Genomic DNA, 17,809 nt, shown 5'->3' with positions numbered 1-17,809 from the left:
TATGATAGAGCTATCACACACTTGCAGTTCAAATTTGAATTACTTTCGAAATATTGACATAAAGTCATTTAAATGTGCGAAAGTAACTAGAAAACTATAAAATCAATGAAACTTGTGAATTGTGCATAAAACATGGTCTACTTACTGTGATAATTGGAGTGATGCCATTTTGCTCCCTGATTTTTGTACTTGCTTCACAAAATCCCCCATTTTTGACACTTAGAAAATGAAAATTGATTTTTTTGTACAAAAAAAATAGGAAACTTTATTTGGCAACATCGTCTGTAATGTCAAGACACACCTATGTGTCTAATTTGAGACCATTATAATAAACCATGCAGTGCATATGGCCATCACCTTGGTCATTTGAGATTATATTAACATTTGGCATGCCAAAAAGTATAATTAATATGGCCTAAACGAAAAAGTTCTCAACATGGAAATTGTCCGTCTCTTCAAAATGAACAACTTTGATTTTTGGACCGTCCTCGTCCGAGGTCATATGCAACCTCTACGACCAACACTATGCAGTTTAACAAAGACCTCCTTTTTACCGAGTGTGACACTCGGTAAAGAACCCCTTTTGCCGAGTGCAGCACCCGGCGAAACCCTGTTAGCCGAGTTTTGTTGTTTTACCGAGCGTTTTTTCCACGACACTCGACAAAGTACCTACTTGCCGAGTTTCACGTTTTTGCCGAGTTAGGTATTCGGTAAAAATACTATTGCCGAGTGTCCGACATAATGCACTCGGCAAAGAGCCTAACACTCGGCAAAGAGGAAAATTCTAGTAGTGTGGACGAATGTTTGATGTCCAAACCGTAGACAGAGAAATGAGATTCGACCGTAACAACGACATCTTTATTCAGTTCATTTATATGCATGTAGCCCGTAGCAACACAAGTACATTATACTAGTAGAAGTACAAAATAGTAATCATCCAACACCAAACTTGCAGCTAGCGAAGCGCCTGCAAGAAATAATTAACTTGTATTTTTTGCGTCCCGTCGCCTTTGCAAAAGATGAGCTCGTAGTGGCCGCTTCATGACAGTGACCAACACGATGGTGTGTGGCTGAAGATCAATGGTGTGTTCACCCTCTGCCTCCTTCCACACGAACTCCCTCACGAGATTTGCCACGAAGTAGCCTATGTGGAGCATGGCGATGCCCATGCCGGGGCAAATCCTCCTGCCGGCACCAAACGGCATCATCTTCATCTTCCCGGCGCTACCTGTCGCTGCCACGAGGTTCATGGTTTCTCCACCTCCGGAAGCTAGGAATCTCTCCGGCTTAAACACATCGGGGTCAGCCCACACCGTCTTGTCACGCGCTAGAGCCTCTAGTGGAAAGATCACCGTGGTGCCCACTCCAATGCGTCGGCCATCAAGAACGACATCATCTTCTTTCATCACCTTTTCAGCAGTCAAAATATTTTATGTGATCACTTAGCTAGACTTCGTTAATGAAAAGTAATTAGATTCTCAAGCACCTCATGAATATTTTGAGGGAGCACTGTATTAAGGATTTCACTTACTTGCCTAAACACCAAAGCTGTGGTAGGATGTAGCCGAAGAGCCTCCATGACGACGGCGTTGAGGTACTCCAGCTTCTCAAGAACCTCCTCGCCGACCTCCTCGGCCTCGGCGCCCACAGAATCGTCGATCTCTCTACGGACAGCCTCCTGTATGTCTGGGCGCTTCACCAGGTTCGCCATGATCCACTGGATTGCCGCGGCTACGGTTTCACTCCCAGCACCGAGGAACTCCGAGCACAGCCCTACGAGTTCTGCGTCGCTGATCCTCTGCTGCTGCGCAGAGCCGCCTACACCTACAGAGGCCACATGGTCGTCGTCTTTGACCGGGACCTCGAGGTCGAGGAGCGTGTCGACGTAGCACGGAGGCTCGTCGGAGCAGCGGCGACGGCGGCGACATGCATCGATGAGCGGGAGATACATATCCTCCTGCTTCTGCCGTACTGAGACCAGCTTGTTCCATTGCTTGCGGTAGATTAGCCTGGTCACCGCCACCGGGAACACCGAGAAGACGAAGACGCGCACCACAGGCAACGACTGGACGAGGTCGTCCTGGGCATCGGCTATGGCGCGTACCAGGGCTGGGTAAACGCTGTCCCCGAAACACATGGTGCAGACCACGTTGAAAATGGCGTCACGGATGCTCTCCGCCGCGAGGACCACGCCGTGCTGCTGCTGCTGCTCGCGGAGGTCCGCCACGAGACCTCGGAGCGCATTGCGGCGCGCCAAGGCGTAGCGGTGGAGGCGCGTCGGGTGGAAGAGTTGGGAGGTGAGGTTGTGGCGGATGGCGCGCCAGAATGGGCCATGGGGCGCCGAGGTGATGTTGTGGTGCCGGCCGGCGGACAGGACGGCGCTGGGCGCCATGGACGGCGGACGGTTGGAGAAGGACCCGCCGGCGCTGCCGCGCACGAGAAGGCGGTACGCCGTGGCACAGTCGCTGACGAAGACTGGCTTCCTCCAGGCGGCGGGGAGCTTCGGTGCTAGGGCCGACATGACGGTGGCGAGGCGCGTTTTGATCGGGCCTGCATGCCGGATCACGGCGAGGACGACCAGAGGAACCAAGGGGAGCACCAAGAGGAGTAGGCCTTGCATGGTTGCTTGATGAATATAATTTTTTTTGAGGGGTGCTTGATGAATATAATTGAGCTGTAGGCCTACGACTTCCTCTTTTTTTTTTGCGGGGTTAAAGGGATTTCATTGCTCAACTAGGAGGGAGGTCCTCCATACAAAGTTGTGGTACATTAGCAGGACCCGAACTAATCCAGAGAGCCGTACGGGCTTCAACAAGACCAAAATTAGCTAGTCTATGACTTACAACATTTTGGTTCCTACTAATATGAGAAATTGAGCTATCCCTTTCACCAAGAAGTTTCCTCACTTCATTCACCAACATTGCATTCATCGATCTGTCCATGGACTCTGACTGAATGGAATCTACCGCGACTTTACAATCCATCTCAACATCGATCGGAAAGTCTGACCATTGTAGTGCAAACTTGAGCCCCTCTAGGCACGCAGCTAACTCAGCTTGCAATGGACTCGCACAGCTCAGGAGATTTCTGCATGCGGAGAAAACTATCCCACCGGTGCTGTCGCGGAGGATCATCCCAGCACCTGCCTCACCCGTCTCCTTGATGTACGCGCCATCTACATTTAGCTTCACCCGGCCATGTACAGGAGGAGTCCATCTAGCAGCCTGAGTAGCAACCTTCTCATGTATTAAAATCAATGGGCGTCCCTCAACATCAATAGGAGTCTTTCCTTTTAACTGATCGGTTGCAGGCCGTACTTGATGCCAATTAGCGAATGTGCATAGCTCTGCAAGAATCGGCATGATACGTCCACTGGTGGTGGTGGCTTATCATGTACTATCTCATTACGTACATGCCAAGTGCGCCAAAAAATCATTAGCACACGCATGCGATCATCATCTCCAAGTTCATGCAGCACATCAAATAGCCACTCCACGCCCGTGGGGCGAACTCCTGCAATATCCGGCAGCTTCCAGAGTTTCGCCATAGCCTTCCAAAGAGCGACCGCTCGCGGACACCTACAGAAGACATGGAACGTGTCCTCTCGCTCCATCGCACAGAGTGGGCATATATCAGAAGTTTCCAAGGATCTAGTGTGCTTATTAGCCCAAGTAGCCAGAGAATTTGAGGCAAGCTTCCAAGCAAATATACGGACCTTCGGAGGAGCAGGGCACCTCCATATTAGTGCCCAGACGGCACGCCGTCCGCCCGGTGCCCTGCTTGCTGCCACTGAGGTAGGCATAAGTCGTTCGTTGAGGGCGAGGCGATACGCACTCCGAACTGAAAAGACTCCAGACCGCTCGGCCGCCCAAGCGACGACATCTCCTCCGAGCCGTGGCGAGGCTCTAATCTTCATTATTTCTTGAACGTCGATGTGCAGGAAGTGTTGATGGAGGAGTGTGGCGTTCCAGTTTCCATGTACGTCCAGAAGGTCGCTCACCCGACGGAGTCGGCAGCGTCCTTGGATGGTTATCGGACCACGCGCCAGCGGATGAGGGATCCATTGGTCCCGCCAAATCCGGACCGAGGTACCATCGCCAATGCGCCATATGAGCCCCTTCTTGAGGAGCTCTAGTCCATGGACAATGGCCTGCCAAGTTGGCGACGCATTGCCTGAGAATACTGTATCCTCCAGTCGACCATTGGGGAAGTAGCGGGCCTTCAACACCTGCGCACATAGGCTATCGGGATTAGCAATAAGACGCCAAGCTTGCCGCGCGAGCAAGGCTTGGTTAAAGAGTCTGAAATCTCGAAATCCTAATCCGCCTTGATCCTTTGGTTTAATCATCGTGTTCCACGCCCGCCAATGCGTCTTCCTCTTGCCCTCCTTAGCTCCCCACCAAAAGTTCCTGACCATGCGGGTGAGATCATCACAAACACTCCGCGGTAGACGGAATACACTCATGAGGTATGTGGGGAGGGATTGCACGACTGCTTTTATAAGTATCTCCTTCCCTCCTTGTGAAGCCACTTCACCCCATATCAAGATCCTCTTTGTAAGTTGTTCCTGTAGACTTTGGAACCGGCCCTTTGACATGCGTCCTGTAGGTGTTGGCAGACCTAAATATTTTTCCTCAAACTCAGGGTTTTGCACTTCTAGAACTTGCACAACAGCAGCTACATCAGTAGGGCGGCATCTGCTGCCAAAGAAGATTGAGCATTTCATAGGATTAACAAACTGGCCCGTAGTGCGTTCATAAACAGTGAGAGCATCCCGAATCTCCATGGCGTCCACGGACGTGGCACGGAAGAACAAGAGGGTGTCATCCGCGAAAAGTAAATGAGAAATACCAGGGGCCCGTGGGCACACATGAAGTGGCTGCAGCAGTCCAAGTTGCACCTTATGTTTCAAAATAGCATCCAGTCCGTCCGCGACCAACAAGAATAAGAATGGTGAGAGCGGGTCTCCCTGCCGTAGCCCACGGGATGGTGCGAATGAATCTGAGAGGGCTCCATTGAGTTTAACCTTATATGTCACCGAGGTCACGCACGTCATGATCCAGTGCACCCACCGGCGATCAAAGCCCAACTGTTGCATCATCCGCTTCAGGAATTCCCAGTCCACCCTATCATATGCTTTTGATAGGTCTAACTTGTATGCACAAAAACTACCATCGGGGTCCTTCTCCTGCTTAATGGCGTGGATACACTCAAAGGCAATGTAAGCATTATCAGTAATTAACCTTCCAGGTACAAATGCACTTTTCTCGGGTGCAATGATGTCATCCAGTAAGGGCCTTAGTCGGTTTACTAGGCATTTTGAGATTACCTTGTAGACCACATTACATAAGCTGATTGGCCGGAACTCGGTGAGTTTAGTGGGGTTCGCCACCTTTGGAATAAGCACAATGGATGTTGAATTAATTCCCTCTGGCATAATACCTGACTCAAAAAATAGCCTGACAGCCATAATAACCTCCTCCTTCAGTATGCCCCAATGCCGCTGAAAAAACCTCGCAGGGAAACCATCCGGTCCTGGCGCCTTTAAGGGCCCAATCTAAAACAGGGCATCGCTAATCTCCTTATCACTGAAAGGGGCACATAATTTATCATTCATATCTGGACTTATTTTTGCTTGGAACAAGTGCATGATCTCCTCCGGATGGATATTTGGGTCGGCCGTGAACAAATCCTCAAAGTACTCTTTTGCCATGTTCATCATAACATTCTGATCTTGCTGCCAAGTCCCATTGCTATCTGTTAGGCCCTTGATTCTATTTTTCCTAGCACGCCAAACAGCCTTACGATGGAAAAAATTTGTGTTCCGGTCCCCCTCCTTTAACCAGTCAATGCGAGATCGTTGGAGCCACAACATTTCCTCCTTGTAGAGCAGTTCATTCATTGCGTCCATCTCTTTTCGCAATTCCGCGCGGTCAGCATTTATGTGCATGAGCTCTTCTAACCGCGAACGCGACTTTTCTAGCTCTCTTGTTACGTTCCCAAATTTCCTATTACTACATGCATGAAGTTTGCCCATTACCTTCCCTAGTGCAAGATGTACATCCCGCAGATTCTTTTTGCCTCCTGCTTCCTTCCACGCCCGTAACACAACCTCCTCCAAAGCTGGATCCCGTTCCCACATAAGTTCGTACCGGCGGCAGCGGCTTGGTCGTGGTTCCGTGTCCAGTACACACCTCACCAGGACCGGGCAATGGTCAGAGCAGGGGGAGACGAGGTGCACCACCGCCGCTTCTGCAAAGATATCACGCCAGGAATTCGTGGCCACTGCTCGGTCTAGCCGCACTTGGACATTCGCCCTGCCGCCTCGTCTATTATCATAAGTGAATGGGTAGCCTGCAAAACCCAAGTCAATTAGTCCACAAGTTTCTAAAGCATCTCTGAAAATAAGCATTTGCCCCGGCGCTCGTGGAGTTTCTGACATATGCTCATAGTCCCACATGGCTTCATTAAAATCTCCAACAAGCATCCAAGGCAAGGCACTCTGGCTGTGCAAGCGACGTATTGCATCCCACACTTCATGTCTATTTTCCACGCGAGGTTCGCCATAAACAAAGGTTATACGCCATGGAGGCTCTCAGACTGAAACACGGACATGCGCATCAATCCATCTTTTATTAGCATCCTTGATCTCCACTATTAAAGATTCATGCCAGAATAATGCAAGACCTCCACTGCGACCCTCACTACTAACTCCTTCAAAACCCTGTAAACCTAACCGAGAACAAAGACGATACATCTTTTCTTTTGGTTGCCTAGTTTCACACAAGAAAACAAATTTCGGGGAATGAGCACCCACAAGTGCTACCAACTCACGAACTGTGCGAAGGTTCCCCGCCCCTCGACAGTTCCAACTTAAGCAATTCATTGCTCCTGACGGGGCGCCACACTTGGCCCCGTCAGTTTACCGGCGGCCCCAAGGCCGGTTGCCTCCAAGTCCACTGAGCGCTCCCTACTGATTACCTCCTCCTCCATTAAAAACTTGTGTTCTAGTCTGGTTTTCTTCTCTTTTAACTGTACTTGAACTACTCCTTCCTCTTCCAGTTCTGCAAGCACATCCTCTCCCACAGCATCCTCTCCTTCCATGACGTTCTCCAAGCCTGCTACGCCCAGCCTATCCATACTGCGGTCCTCTTCCTTTGCCATAGAACAAACTGACGGCGTCCGACTGTCCGCAATGACGAGCGCCCGCGCATCTAGGTTTGCCACCAGCAGTGCTTCAGTTCCCTCGCCGGACGGCTTCGGGCGGGCAGCATCCACTAAGGGAGCCCCGTGATCGCCCCCACCGCCCTTCAAGTTCACCTCTGCACTCACCAGCAGCATACCTAAGGTTCGCGACGACGGCGACAAAGGTTGTGCGGTGGAACACAGCGGCTTCGGCAGCACCTGGAGTAGGAATTGATCAGGCGGATCACCGGGTTTTTGGTGCCTCTCTGGACTGCCCCTAGGATTATATGTATATCCATCCACGAGCAGATGCATGAAGTAGTAGTTGTAGGCCGAATTCATCCCAGACTCATGGCGTGAACCAGGTGGAAACCTAGCCTGCGGCTTCCCATGGCGATAGACAGCGGGATCGCTTCCCCCCTGAGGGCCAAGCGACCGGGGAGCGGACGCAGCCGCAACAGGGCCATCATGGCGCGGAGGCGCACATGAGGCAGCGGTGCCGACCACCGGCAGGCCAAAGCCCGGCGGCGGCGGCAGCAGTGGCGGCGAGGGCGGGGGCCCATAGTCGCCAGACTCCTAAAACCCTAACATAGCATCAAACTTTGTATCGCCTATGACTTCCTCTTGTGTATATATGCCACTATATGTCAGCACACACAGAAAATTTCAGTTTAGTTGTCTTTTTTTTTGCGGGAGTTTAGTTGTCCTTGTCGATCGGTATGATGGGGCATCCACCAATAATTCCACTGTGACATGTCTTGTCACCAATAATTCAAATCACAGTGCAACATGTAACATCACCATCAAACTAACTACAGTGTAGCCCAACGATTAGCGCTTTAGCATCAATCAGGCACGTCTCACGCAGCCGCCTTCTCCCTAACAAAAACTTAGGCTTTCTCTGCCTCCCACCGGTGTTGCCGTCTGTCCGCTTAATCTCCCGTGACCTTAGCACTATGGCAGCGTGGTGGATCCTGGCTCTTGCCGATGGAAGGGCTCTGTTTTTCGATATTTTTTTAAGTTTTGCTAGGGTTTATGTCCTACTTAGAAAGAAAAAACGATGGGGGCTCCTTGAAGATGGAATAAGGTTCTCCCCGTCATGCCGCCATCCTCTTGGTTTGTCTAGCATCATCGGTGGGCATGCGGAGGTGTGTCTTTGGCGGATCTGTCCTTGGTGGATGTGACGCCCCCGATTCAATCGTACACTAATCATGCACGCAAACGTGTACGATCACGATCAGGGACTCACGGGAAGATATCACAACACAACTCTAAAACATAAATAAGTCATACAAGCATCATAATACAAGCCAGGGGCCTCGAGGGCTCGAATACAAGTGCTCGATCATAGACGAGTCAGCGGAAGCAACAATATCTGAGTACAAACATAAGTTAAACAAGTTGCCATAAGATGGCTAGCACAAACTGGGATACAGATCGAAAGAGGCGCATGCCTCCTGCCTGGGATCCTCCTAACTACTCTTGGTCGTCGTCAGCGGCCTGCACGTAGAAGTAGGCACCTCCAGTGTAGTAGGAATCATCGTCGACGGTGGCGTCTGGCTCCAGGGCTCCAGCATCTGGTTGCGACAACCAGGTAGAAGGGAAAGGGGAAAAGAGGGAGAAAAGCAACCGTGAGTACTCATCCAAAGTACTCGCAAGCAAGGAGCTACACTACATATGCATGGGTATATGTGTAAAGGGCCATATCGGTGGACTGAACTGCAGAATGCCAGAATAAGAGGGGGATATCTAATCCTGTCGAAGACTACGCTTCTGGCAGCCTCCGTCTTGCAGCATGTAGAAGAGAGTAGATTGAAGTCCTCCAAGTAGCATCTCCAGTAGCATTGCATAGCATAATCCTACCCGGCGATCCTCCCCTCGTCGCCCTGTGGAAAAGCGATCACCGGGTTGTCTGTGGAACTTGGAAGGGTGTGTTTTATTAAGTATCCGATTCTACTTGTCATAAGGTCAAGGTACAACTCCAAGTCGTCCTGTTACCGAAGATCACAACTATTCGAATAGATTAACTTCCCTGCAGGGGTACACCACATAACCCAACACGCTTGATCCCATTTGGCCGGACACACTTTCCTGGGTCATGCCCGGCCTCGGAAGATCAACACGTCGCAGCCCCACCTAGGCACAACAGAGAGGTCAGCACGTCGGTCTAAACCTAAGCGCACAGGGGTCTGGGCCCATCGCCCTGAGCCCACCTGCACGTTGCGTGGGCGGCCGGAAGCAGACCTAGCCTAGTGGCGTTCCAGTCCAATCCGGCGCGCGCCGCTCAGTCGCTGACGTCACGAAGTGCTTCGGCTGATACCACGACGCCGGGATACCCATAACTACTCCCGCGTAGATGGTTAGTGCGTATAGACCAAATGGCCAGATGTTGGGGAACGTAGTAATTTCAAAAAATTTCCTACGCACACGCAAGATCATGTTGATGGCATAGCAACGAGAGGGGAGAGTGTTCGTCCATGTACCCTCGTAGACCGTAAGCGGAAGCGTTATGACAACGCGGTTGATGTAGTCGTACGTCTTCACAATCCGACCGATCCAAGTACCGAACGTACGGCACCTCCGAGTTCAGCACACGTTCAGCTCGATGACGATCCCCGGGCTCCGATCCAACAAAGCTTCGGGGATGAGTTCCTCAGCATGACGGCGTGGTGACGATGATGATGTTCTACCGGCACAGGGCTTCGCCTAAACTCCGCGACGATATGACCGAGGTGGAATATGGTGGAGGGGGGCACCGCACACGGCTAAGGAACGATCCGTAGATCAACTTGTGTGTCATGGGGTGCCCCCTGCCCCCGTATATAAAGGAGCAAGGGGGAAGGAGGCCGGCCCTAGGAGGGGGCGCGCCAAGTGTGGAGTCCTACTAGGACTCCCTAGTCCTAGTAGGATTCCACCTCCCTTTGTTGGAGTAGGAGAAGGGAAAAGAGGGGAAGAGGGAGAAGGAAAGGGGGGCTGCGCCCCTTGTCCAATTCGGACCAGAGGGGGGGCGCAGGCCTCCTTCCTTTTGGCCTCTCTCCTCTATTCCCGTATGGCCCAATAAGGCCCATATACTCCCCGGCGAATTTCCGTAACTCTCCGGTACTCCGAAAAATACCCGAATCATTCGGAACCTTTCCGAACTCCGAATATAGTCGTCCAATATATCGATTTTTACGACTCGACCATTTGGAGACTCCTTGTCATGTCCCTGATCTCATCCGGAACTCCGAACTCCTTCGGTACATCAAAACTCATAAACTCATAATATAACTGTCATCGAAATCTTAAGCGTGCGGACCCTACGGGTTCGAGAACTATGTAGACATGACCTAGAACTATTCTTGGTCAATAACCAATAGCGGAACCTGGATGCCCATATTGGCTCCTACATATTCTTCGAAGATCTTTATCGGTCAAAGCGCATAACAACATACTTTGTTCCCTTTGTCATCGGTATGTTACTTTCCCGAGATTTGATCGTCGGTATCCAATACCTAGTTCAATCTCGTTACCGGAAAGTCTCTTTACTCGTTACGTAATGCATCATCCCGTAACCAACTCATTGGTTACATTGCTTGCAAGGCTTATAGTGATGTGCATTACCGAGAGGGCCCAGAGATACCTCTTCGACAGTCGGAGTGACAAAACCTAATCTTGAAATACGCCAACTCAACATGTACCTTCGGAGACACCTGTAGTACTCCTTTATAATCACCCAGTTACGTTGTGACGTTTGGTAGTACCCAAAGTGTTCCTCCGGTAAACGGGAGTTGCATAATCTCATAGTTACAGGAACATGTATAAGTCATGAAGAAAGCAATAGCAATATACTAAACGATCAAGTGCTAGGCTAACGGAATGGGTCATGTCAATCACATCATTCTCCTAATGATGTGATCCCGTTAATCAAATGATAACACATGTCTATGGTTAGGAAACATAACCATCTTTGATTAATGAGCTAGTCAAGTAGAGGCATACTTGTGACGTTATGTTGGTCTATGTATTCACACATGTATTATGTTTCCGGTTAATACAATTCTAGCATGAATAATAAACATTTATCATGAAATAAGGAAATAAATAATAACTTTATTATTGCCTCTAGGGCATATTTCCTTCAGTCTCCCACTTGCACTAGAGTCAATAATCTAGTTCACATCAGCATGTGATTTAACACCAATATTCACATCTGTATGTGATTAATACCCATAGTTCACATCGTCATGTGATCAACACCCAAAGGGTTTTACTAGAGTCAATAATCTAGTTCACATCGCTATGTGATTAACACCCAAAAGAGTACTAAGGTATGATCATGTTTTGCTCGTGAGAGAAGCTTAGTCAACGGGTCTGTCATATTCAGAGCTGTATGTATTTTGCAAATATTCTATGTCCAGAATGCTTTGGACGGAGCTACTCTAGCTAATCGCTCCCACTTTCAATATTTATCCAGATTGAGACTTAGAGTCATCTGGATTGGTGTAAAAGCTTGCATTGTTGTAACTTTTACGACGGGCTCTTTTATCACCTCCATAATCGAGAAATATCTCCTTAGTCCTCACTAAGGATATTCTTTACTGCTGTCCAGTGATCTACTATTAGATCAAAATTGTATTCCTTTGTTAAACATAGAGCAAGGTATATAATAGGTCTGGTTCACAGCATAGCATACTTTATAGAACCTATGACTGAGGCATAGGGAATGACTTTTCATTCTCTTTCTATTTTCTGCAATGGTCGGGTCTTGAGTCTTACTCAACTTCACACCTTGTAACACAGGCAAGAACTCCTTGTTTGACTGTTCCATTTTGAACTATTTCAAAAAAATTATCAAGGTATGTACTCATTGAAAAATCTTATCAAGCGTCTTGATCTATCTATATAGATCTTGATGCTCAATGTGTAAGCAGCTTCAACGAGGTCTTGGTTTGAAAAACTCTTATTCAAGTATCCTTTCATGCTATCCAGAATTTCTATATCATTTCCAATCAACAATATGTCATCCACATATAATATTAGAAATGCTACAGAGCTCCCACTCACTTTCTTGTAAATACAGGCTTTACCACAAGTCTGTATAAAACTATATGCTTTGATCAACTTATCAAAGTGTATATTCCAACTCTGAGATGCTTGCACCAGTCCATAGATGAATTGCTGGAGCTTGTGCATTTTGTTAGCACCTTTAGGATTGACAAAACCTTCTGGTTGCATCATATACAACTCTTCTTTAAGAAAACCATTAAGGAATGCAGTTTTGTTTATCCATTTGCCAGATTTCATAAAATGCGACAATTGCTAACATGATTCAGATAGACTTAAGCATAGATACGAGTGAAAAACTCTCATCGTAGTCAACACTTTGAACTTGTCGAAAACCTTTTTCGACAATTCTAGCTTTGTAGATAGTAACACTATCAGCGTCCGTCTTCCTCTTGAAGATCCATTTTATCTCAATGTCTCGCCGATCATTGGGAAGTCAATCAAAGTCCATACTTTGTTTTCATACATGGATCTCATCTCAGATCTCATGGCCTCAAGCCATTTTGCGGAATCTGGGCTCATCATCGCTTCCTCATAGTTCGTAGGTTCGTCATGGTCTAGTAACATAACTTCCAGAACAGGATTACCGTACCACTCTGGTGCGGATCTTACTCTAGAAGACCTACGAGGTTCTGTAGTAACTTAATCTGAAGTTTCATGATCATCATCATTAACTTCCTCACTAATTGGTGTAGTAGTCACAGGAACATATTTCTGTGATGAACTACTTTCGAATAAGGGAGCAGGTACAGTTACCTCATCAAGTTCTACTTTCCTTCCACTCACTTCTTTCGAGAGAAACTCCTTCTCTAGAAAGGATCCATTCTTAGCAACGAATGTTTTGCCTTTGGATTTGTGATAGAAGGAGTACCCAACAGTTTCCTTTGGGTATTCTATGAAGACGCACTTCTCCGATTTGGGTTCGAGCTTATCAGTATGAAAACCTTTTTTATATAAGCATCGCAACTCCAAACTTTAAGAAATGACAGTTTAGGTTTACTGCTAAACCATAGTTTATACGATGTCGTCTCAACGGATTTAGATGGTGCCCTTTTAACGTGAATGCAGCTGTCTCTAATGCATAACCCCAAAAAATAATGCTAAATCAGTAAGAGACATCATAGATCGCACCATATCTAGTAAAGTACGATTACGACGTTCGGACACACCATTCCATTGTGGTGTTCCAGGTGGCGTGAGCTGTGAAACTATTCCACATTGTTTTAATTGAAGACCAAACTCGTAACTTAAATATTCGTCTTCCCGATCAGATCGCAGAAACTTTATTTTCTTGTTACGATGATTTTTCCACTTCACTCTGAAATTCTTTGAACCTTTCAACTATTTCAGACTTATGTTTCATCAAGTAGATATACCCATATCTGCTCAAATCATCTTGTGAAGATCAGAAAATAATGATACTTGCCACGAGCATCAACACTCATTGGATCGCATACATCGGTATGTATTATTTCCAATAAGTTAGTAGCTTGTTCCATTGTTCTGGAGAACGGAGTTTTAGTCATCTTGCCCAAAAGGCACGGTTCGCAAGCATCAAATGATTCATAACCAAGTGATTCTAAAAATCCATCTTTATGGAGTTTCTTCATGCGCTTTACACCGATATGACCCAAACGGCAGTGCCACAAATAGGTTGCACTATCATTATTAACTTTGCATCTTTTGGCATCAATATTATGAATATGTGTATCACTACGATCGAGATCCAACAAACTATTTTCATTGGGTGTATAACCATTGAAGGTCTTATTCATGTAAACAGAATAACAATTATTCTTTAACTTCAAATGAATAACTGTATCGCAATAAACATGATCAAATCATATTCATGCTCAACGCAAACGCTAAATAACATTTATTTAGGTTTAACACTAATCCCGAAAGTATAGGGAGTGTGTGATGATGATCATATCAATCTTGGAACTATTTCCAACACTCATCGTCACTTCCCCTCAACTAGTCTCTGTTTATTCTGTAACTCCTGTTTCGAGTTACTAATCTTAGTAACCGAACAAGTATCAAATACTCAGGGGCTACTATAAACACTAGTAAGGTACACATCAATAACATGTATATCAAATATACCCTTGTTCACTTTGCCATCCTTCTTATCCACCAAATATTCAAGGCATTTCCGCTTCTAGTGACCATTTCCTTTGCAGTATAATCACTCAGTTTCAGGCTTTGGTCCAGCTTTGAGCTTCTTCGCGGGAGTGACAACTTACTTGCCATTCTGCTTGAAGTTCCCTTTCTTTCCCTTTGCCCTTTTTCTTGAAACTAGTGGTCTTGTCAATCATCAACACTTGATGCTTTTTCTTGATTTCTACCTTCGTTGATTCCAGCATCACGAAGAGCTCGGGAATCGTTTTTGTCATCCCTTGCATTATAGTTCATCACGAAGTTCTACTAACTTGGTGGTGGTGACTAGAGAATTCTATCAATAACTATCTTATCTTGAAGATTAACTCCCACTTGATTCAAGCGATTGTAGTACCCAGACAATCTGAGTACATGCTCACTAGTTGAGCGATTCTCCTCCATCTTTTAGCCATAGAACTTGTTGGAGACTTCATATCTCTCAACTCGGGTATTTGCTTGAAATATCAACTTCAATTCCTGGAACATCTCATATGATCCATGACGTTCAAAACGTCTTTGAAGTCCCGATTATAAGCCGTTAAGCATGGTGCACTAAACTATCAAGTAGTCATCATATTGAGCTAGCCAAACATTCATAACGTCTGCATCTGCTCCTCCAATAGGTTTGTCACCTAGCGGTGCATCAAGGACATAATTCTTCTGTGCAGCAATGAGGATAAACCTCAGATCACGGATCCAATCCGCATCATTGCTACCAACATCTTTCAACATAATTTTCTCTAGGAACACATCAAAATAAACATATGAAAGCAACAACGCGAGCTATTGATCTACAACATAATTTGCAAAATACTACCAGGACTAAGTTCATGATAAATTTAAGTTCAATTAATCATATTACTTAAGAACTCCCACTTAGATAGACATCCCTCTAATCCTCTAAGTGATCACGTGATCCAAATCAACTAAACCATGTCCGATCATCACGTGAGATGGAGTAGTTTTCAATGGTGAACATCACTATGTTGATCATATCTACTATATGATTCACGCTCGACCTTTCGGTCTCCGTGTTCCGAGGCCATATCTGTATATGCTAGGCTCGTCAAGTATGACCTGAGTATTCCGCGTGTGCAACTGTTTTGCACCCGTTGTATTTGAACGTAGAGCCTATCACACCCGATCATCACGTGGTGTCTCAGCACGAAGAACTTTCGCAACGGTGCATACTCAGGGAGAACACTTCTTGATTATTAGTGAGAGATCATCTTAAAATGCTACCGTCAATCAAAGCAAGATAAGATGCATAAAGGATAAACATCACATGCAATCAATATAAGTGATATGATATGGCCATCATCATCTTGTGCTTGTGATCTCCATCTTCAAAGCACCATCGTGATCACCATCGTCACCGGCGCGACACCTTGATCTCCATCGTAGCATCGTTGTCGTTACGCCATCTATTGCTTCTACGACTATCGCTACCGCTTAGAGATAAAGTAAAGCAATTACAGGGCGTTTGCATTTCATACAATAAAGCGACAACCATATGGCTCCTGCCAGTTGCTGATAACTTCGGTTACAAAACATGATCATCTCATACAATAAAATATAGCATCACGTCTTGACCATATCACATCACAACATGCCCTGCAAAAACAAGTTAGACGTCCTCTACTTTGTTGTTGCAAGTTTTACGTGGCTGCTACGGGCTGAGCAAGAACCGTTCTTACCTACGCATCAAAACCACAATGATAGTTCGTCAAGTTGGTGCTGTTTTAACCTTCGCAAGGACCGGGCGTAGCCACACTCGATTCAGCTAAAGTGAGAGAGACAGACACCCGCCAGCCACCTTTAAGCACGAGTGCTCGTAACGGTGAAACCAGTCTCGCGTAAGCGTACGCGTAATGTCGGTCCGGGCCGCTTCATCTCACAATACCGTCGAACCAAAGTATGACATGCTGGTAAGTAGTATGACTTGTATCGCCCACAACTCACTTGTGTTCTACTCGTGCATATAACATCAACGCATAAAACCTAGGCTCGGATGCCATTGTTGGGGAACGTAGTAATTTCAAAAAATTTCCTACGCACACGCAAGATCATGTTGATGGCATAGCAACGAGAGGGGAGAGTGTTCGTCCACGTACCCTCGTAGACCGTAAGCGGAAGCGTTATGACAACGCGGTTGATGTAGTCGTACGTCTTCACGATCCGACCGATCCAAGTCCCGAACGTACGGCACCTCCGAGTTCAGCACACGTTCAGCTCGATGACGATCCCCGGGCTCCGATCCAGCAAAGCTTCGGGGATGAGTTCCGTCAGCACGATGGCATGGTGACGATGATGATGTTCTACCGGCGCAGGGCTTCGCCTAAACTCCGCGACGATATGACCGAGGTGGAATATGGTGGAGGGGGCACCGCACACGGCTAAGGAACGATCCGTAGATCAACTTGTGTGTCATGGGGTGCCCCCTGCCCCCGTATATAAAGGAGCAAGGGGGGAGGAGGCCGGCCCTAGGAGGGGGCGCGCCAAGTGTGGAGTCCTACTAGGACTCCCTAGTCCTAGTAGGATTCCACCTCCCTTTGTTGGAGTAGGAGAAGGGGAAAGAGGGGAAGAGGGAGAAGGAAAGGGGGGCTGCGCCCCTTGTCCAATTCGGACCAGAGGGGGGGCGCAGGCCTCCTTCCTTTTGGCCTCTCTCCTCTATTCCCGTATGGCCCAATAAGGCCCATATACTCCCCGGCGAATTCCCGTAACTCTCCGGTACTCCAAAAAATACCCGAATCACTCGGAACCTTTCCGAACTCCGAATATAGTCGTCCAATATATCGATCTTTACGTCTCGACCATTTCGAGACTCCTCGTCATGTCCCTGATCTCATCCGGGATTCCGAACTCCTTCGGTACATCAAAACTCATAAACTCATAATATAACTGTCATCGAAACCTTAAGCGTGCAGACCCTACGGGTTCGAGAACTATGTAGACATGACCTAGAACTATTCTTGGTCAATAACCAATAGCGGAACCTGGATGCCCATATTGGCTCCTACATATTCTTCGAAGATCTTTATCGGTCAAACCGCATAACAACATACTTTGTTCCCTTTGTCATCGGTATGTTACTTGCCCGAGATTTGATCGTCGGTATCCAATACCTAGTTCAATCTCGTTACCGGAAAGTCTCTTTACTCGTTACGTAATGCATCATCCCGTAACCAACTCATTGGTTACATATCTTGCAAGGCTTATAGTGATGTGCATTACCGAGAGGGCCCAGAGATACCTCTCCGACAGTCGAAGTGACAAAACCTAATCTTGAAATACGCCAACTCAACATGTACCTTCGGAGACACCTGTAGTACTCCTTTATAATCACCCAGTTACGTTGTGACATTTGGTAGTACCCAAAGTGTTCCTCCGGTAAACGGGAGTTGCATAATCTCATAGT

General features: G+C 47.2%; 1 protein-coding gene across 1 annotated transcript; it reads right to left on the bottom strand.

Moving 5' to 3' along the window:
• Positions 1-980: 980 nt before the first annotated feature.
• On the bottom strand, positions 981-2,656 carry LOC123138936 (cytochrome P450 89A2). The gene is made up of 2 exons (XM_044558784.1): positions 1,532-2,656; positions 981-1,409 (listed from the first exon to the last, which is right to left on the bottom strand). Exons 1-2 carry the CDS (start codon positions 2,618-2,620, stop codon positions 981-983), a joined length of 1,518 nt encoding a protein of 505 aa, XP_044414719.1. The 5' UTR covers positions 2,621-2,656.
• Positions 2,657-17,809: the final 15,153 nt, after the last annotated feature.

The sequence above is a fragment of the Triticum aestivum genome, chromosome 6B (genome assembly GCF_018294505.1).
Source record: "Triticum aestivum cultivar Chinese Spring chromosome 6B, IWGSC CS RefSeq v2.1, whole genome shotgun sequence".
NCBI classification, from domain to species: Eukaryota; Viridiplantae; Streptophyta; class Magnoliopsida; order Poales; family Poaceae; genus Triticum; species Triticum aestivum.
The sequence above is the reverse complement of the archived record's forward strand: the minus strand, read 5'-3'. Positions and strand labels throughout refer to the sequence as shown.

Bases quoted from the DNA above. Each gene is read 5' to 3' on its own strand.
- LOC123138936 (XM_044558784.1), bottom strand. From the start codon at position 2,620: ATGCAAGGCCTACTCCTCTTGGTGCTCCCCTTGGTTCCTCTGGTCGTC. The intron at 1,410-1,531 runs GTAAGTGAAATC...ACTGCTGAAAAG, and splicing joins CAGCTTTGGTGTTTAGGCAA to GTGATGAAAGAAGATGATGT.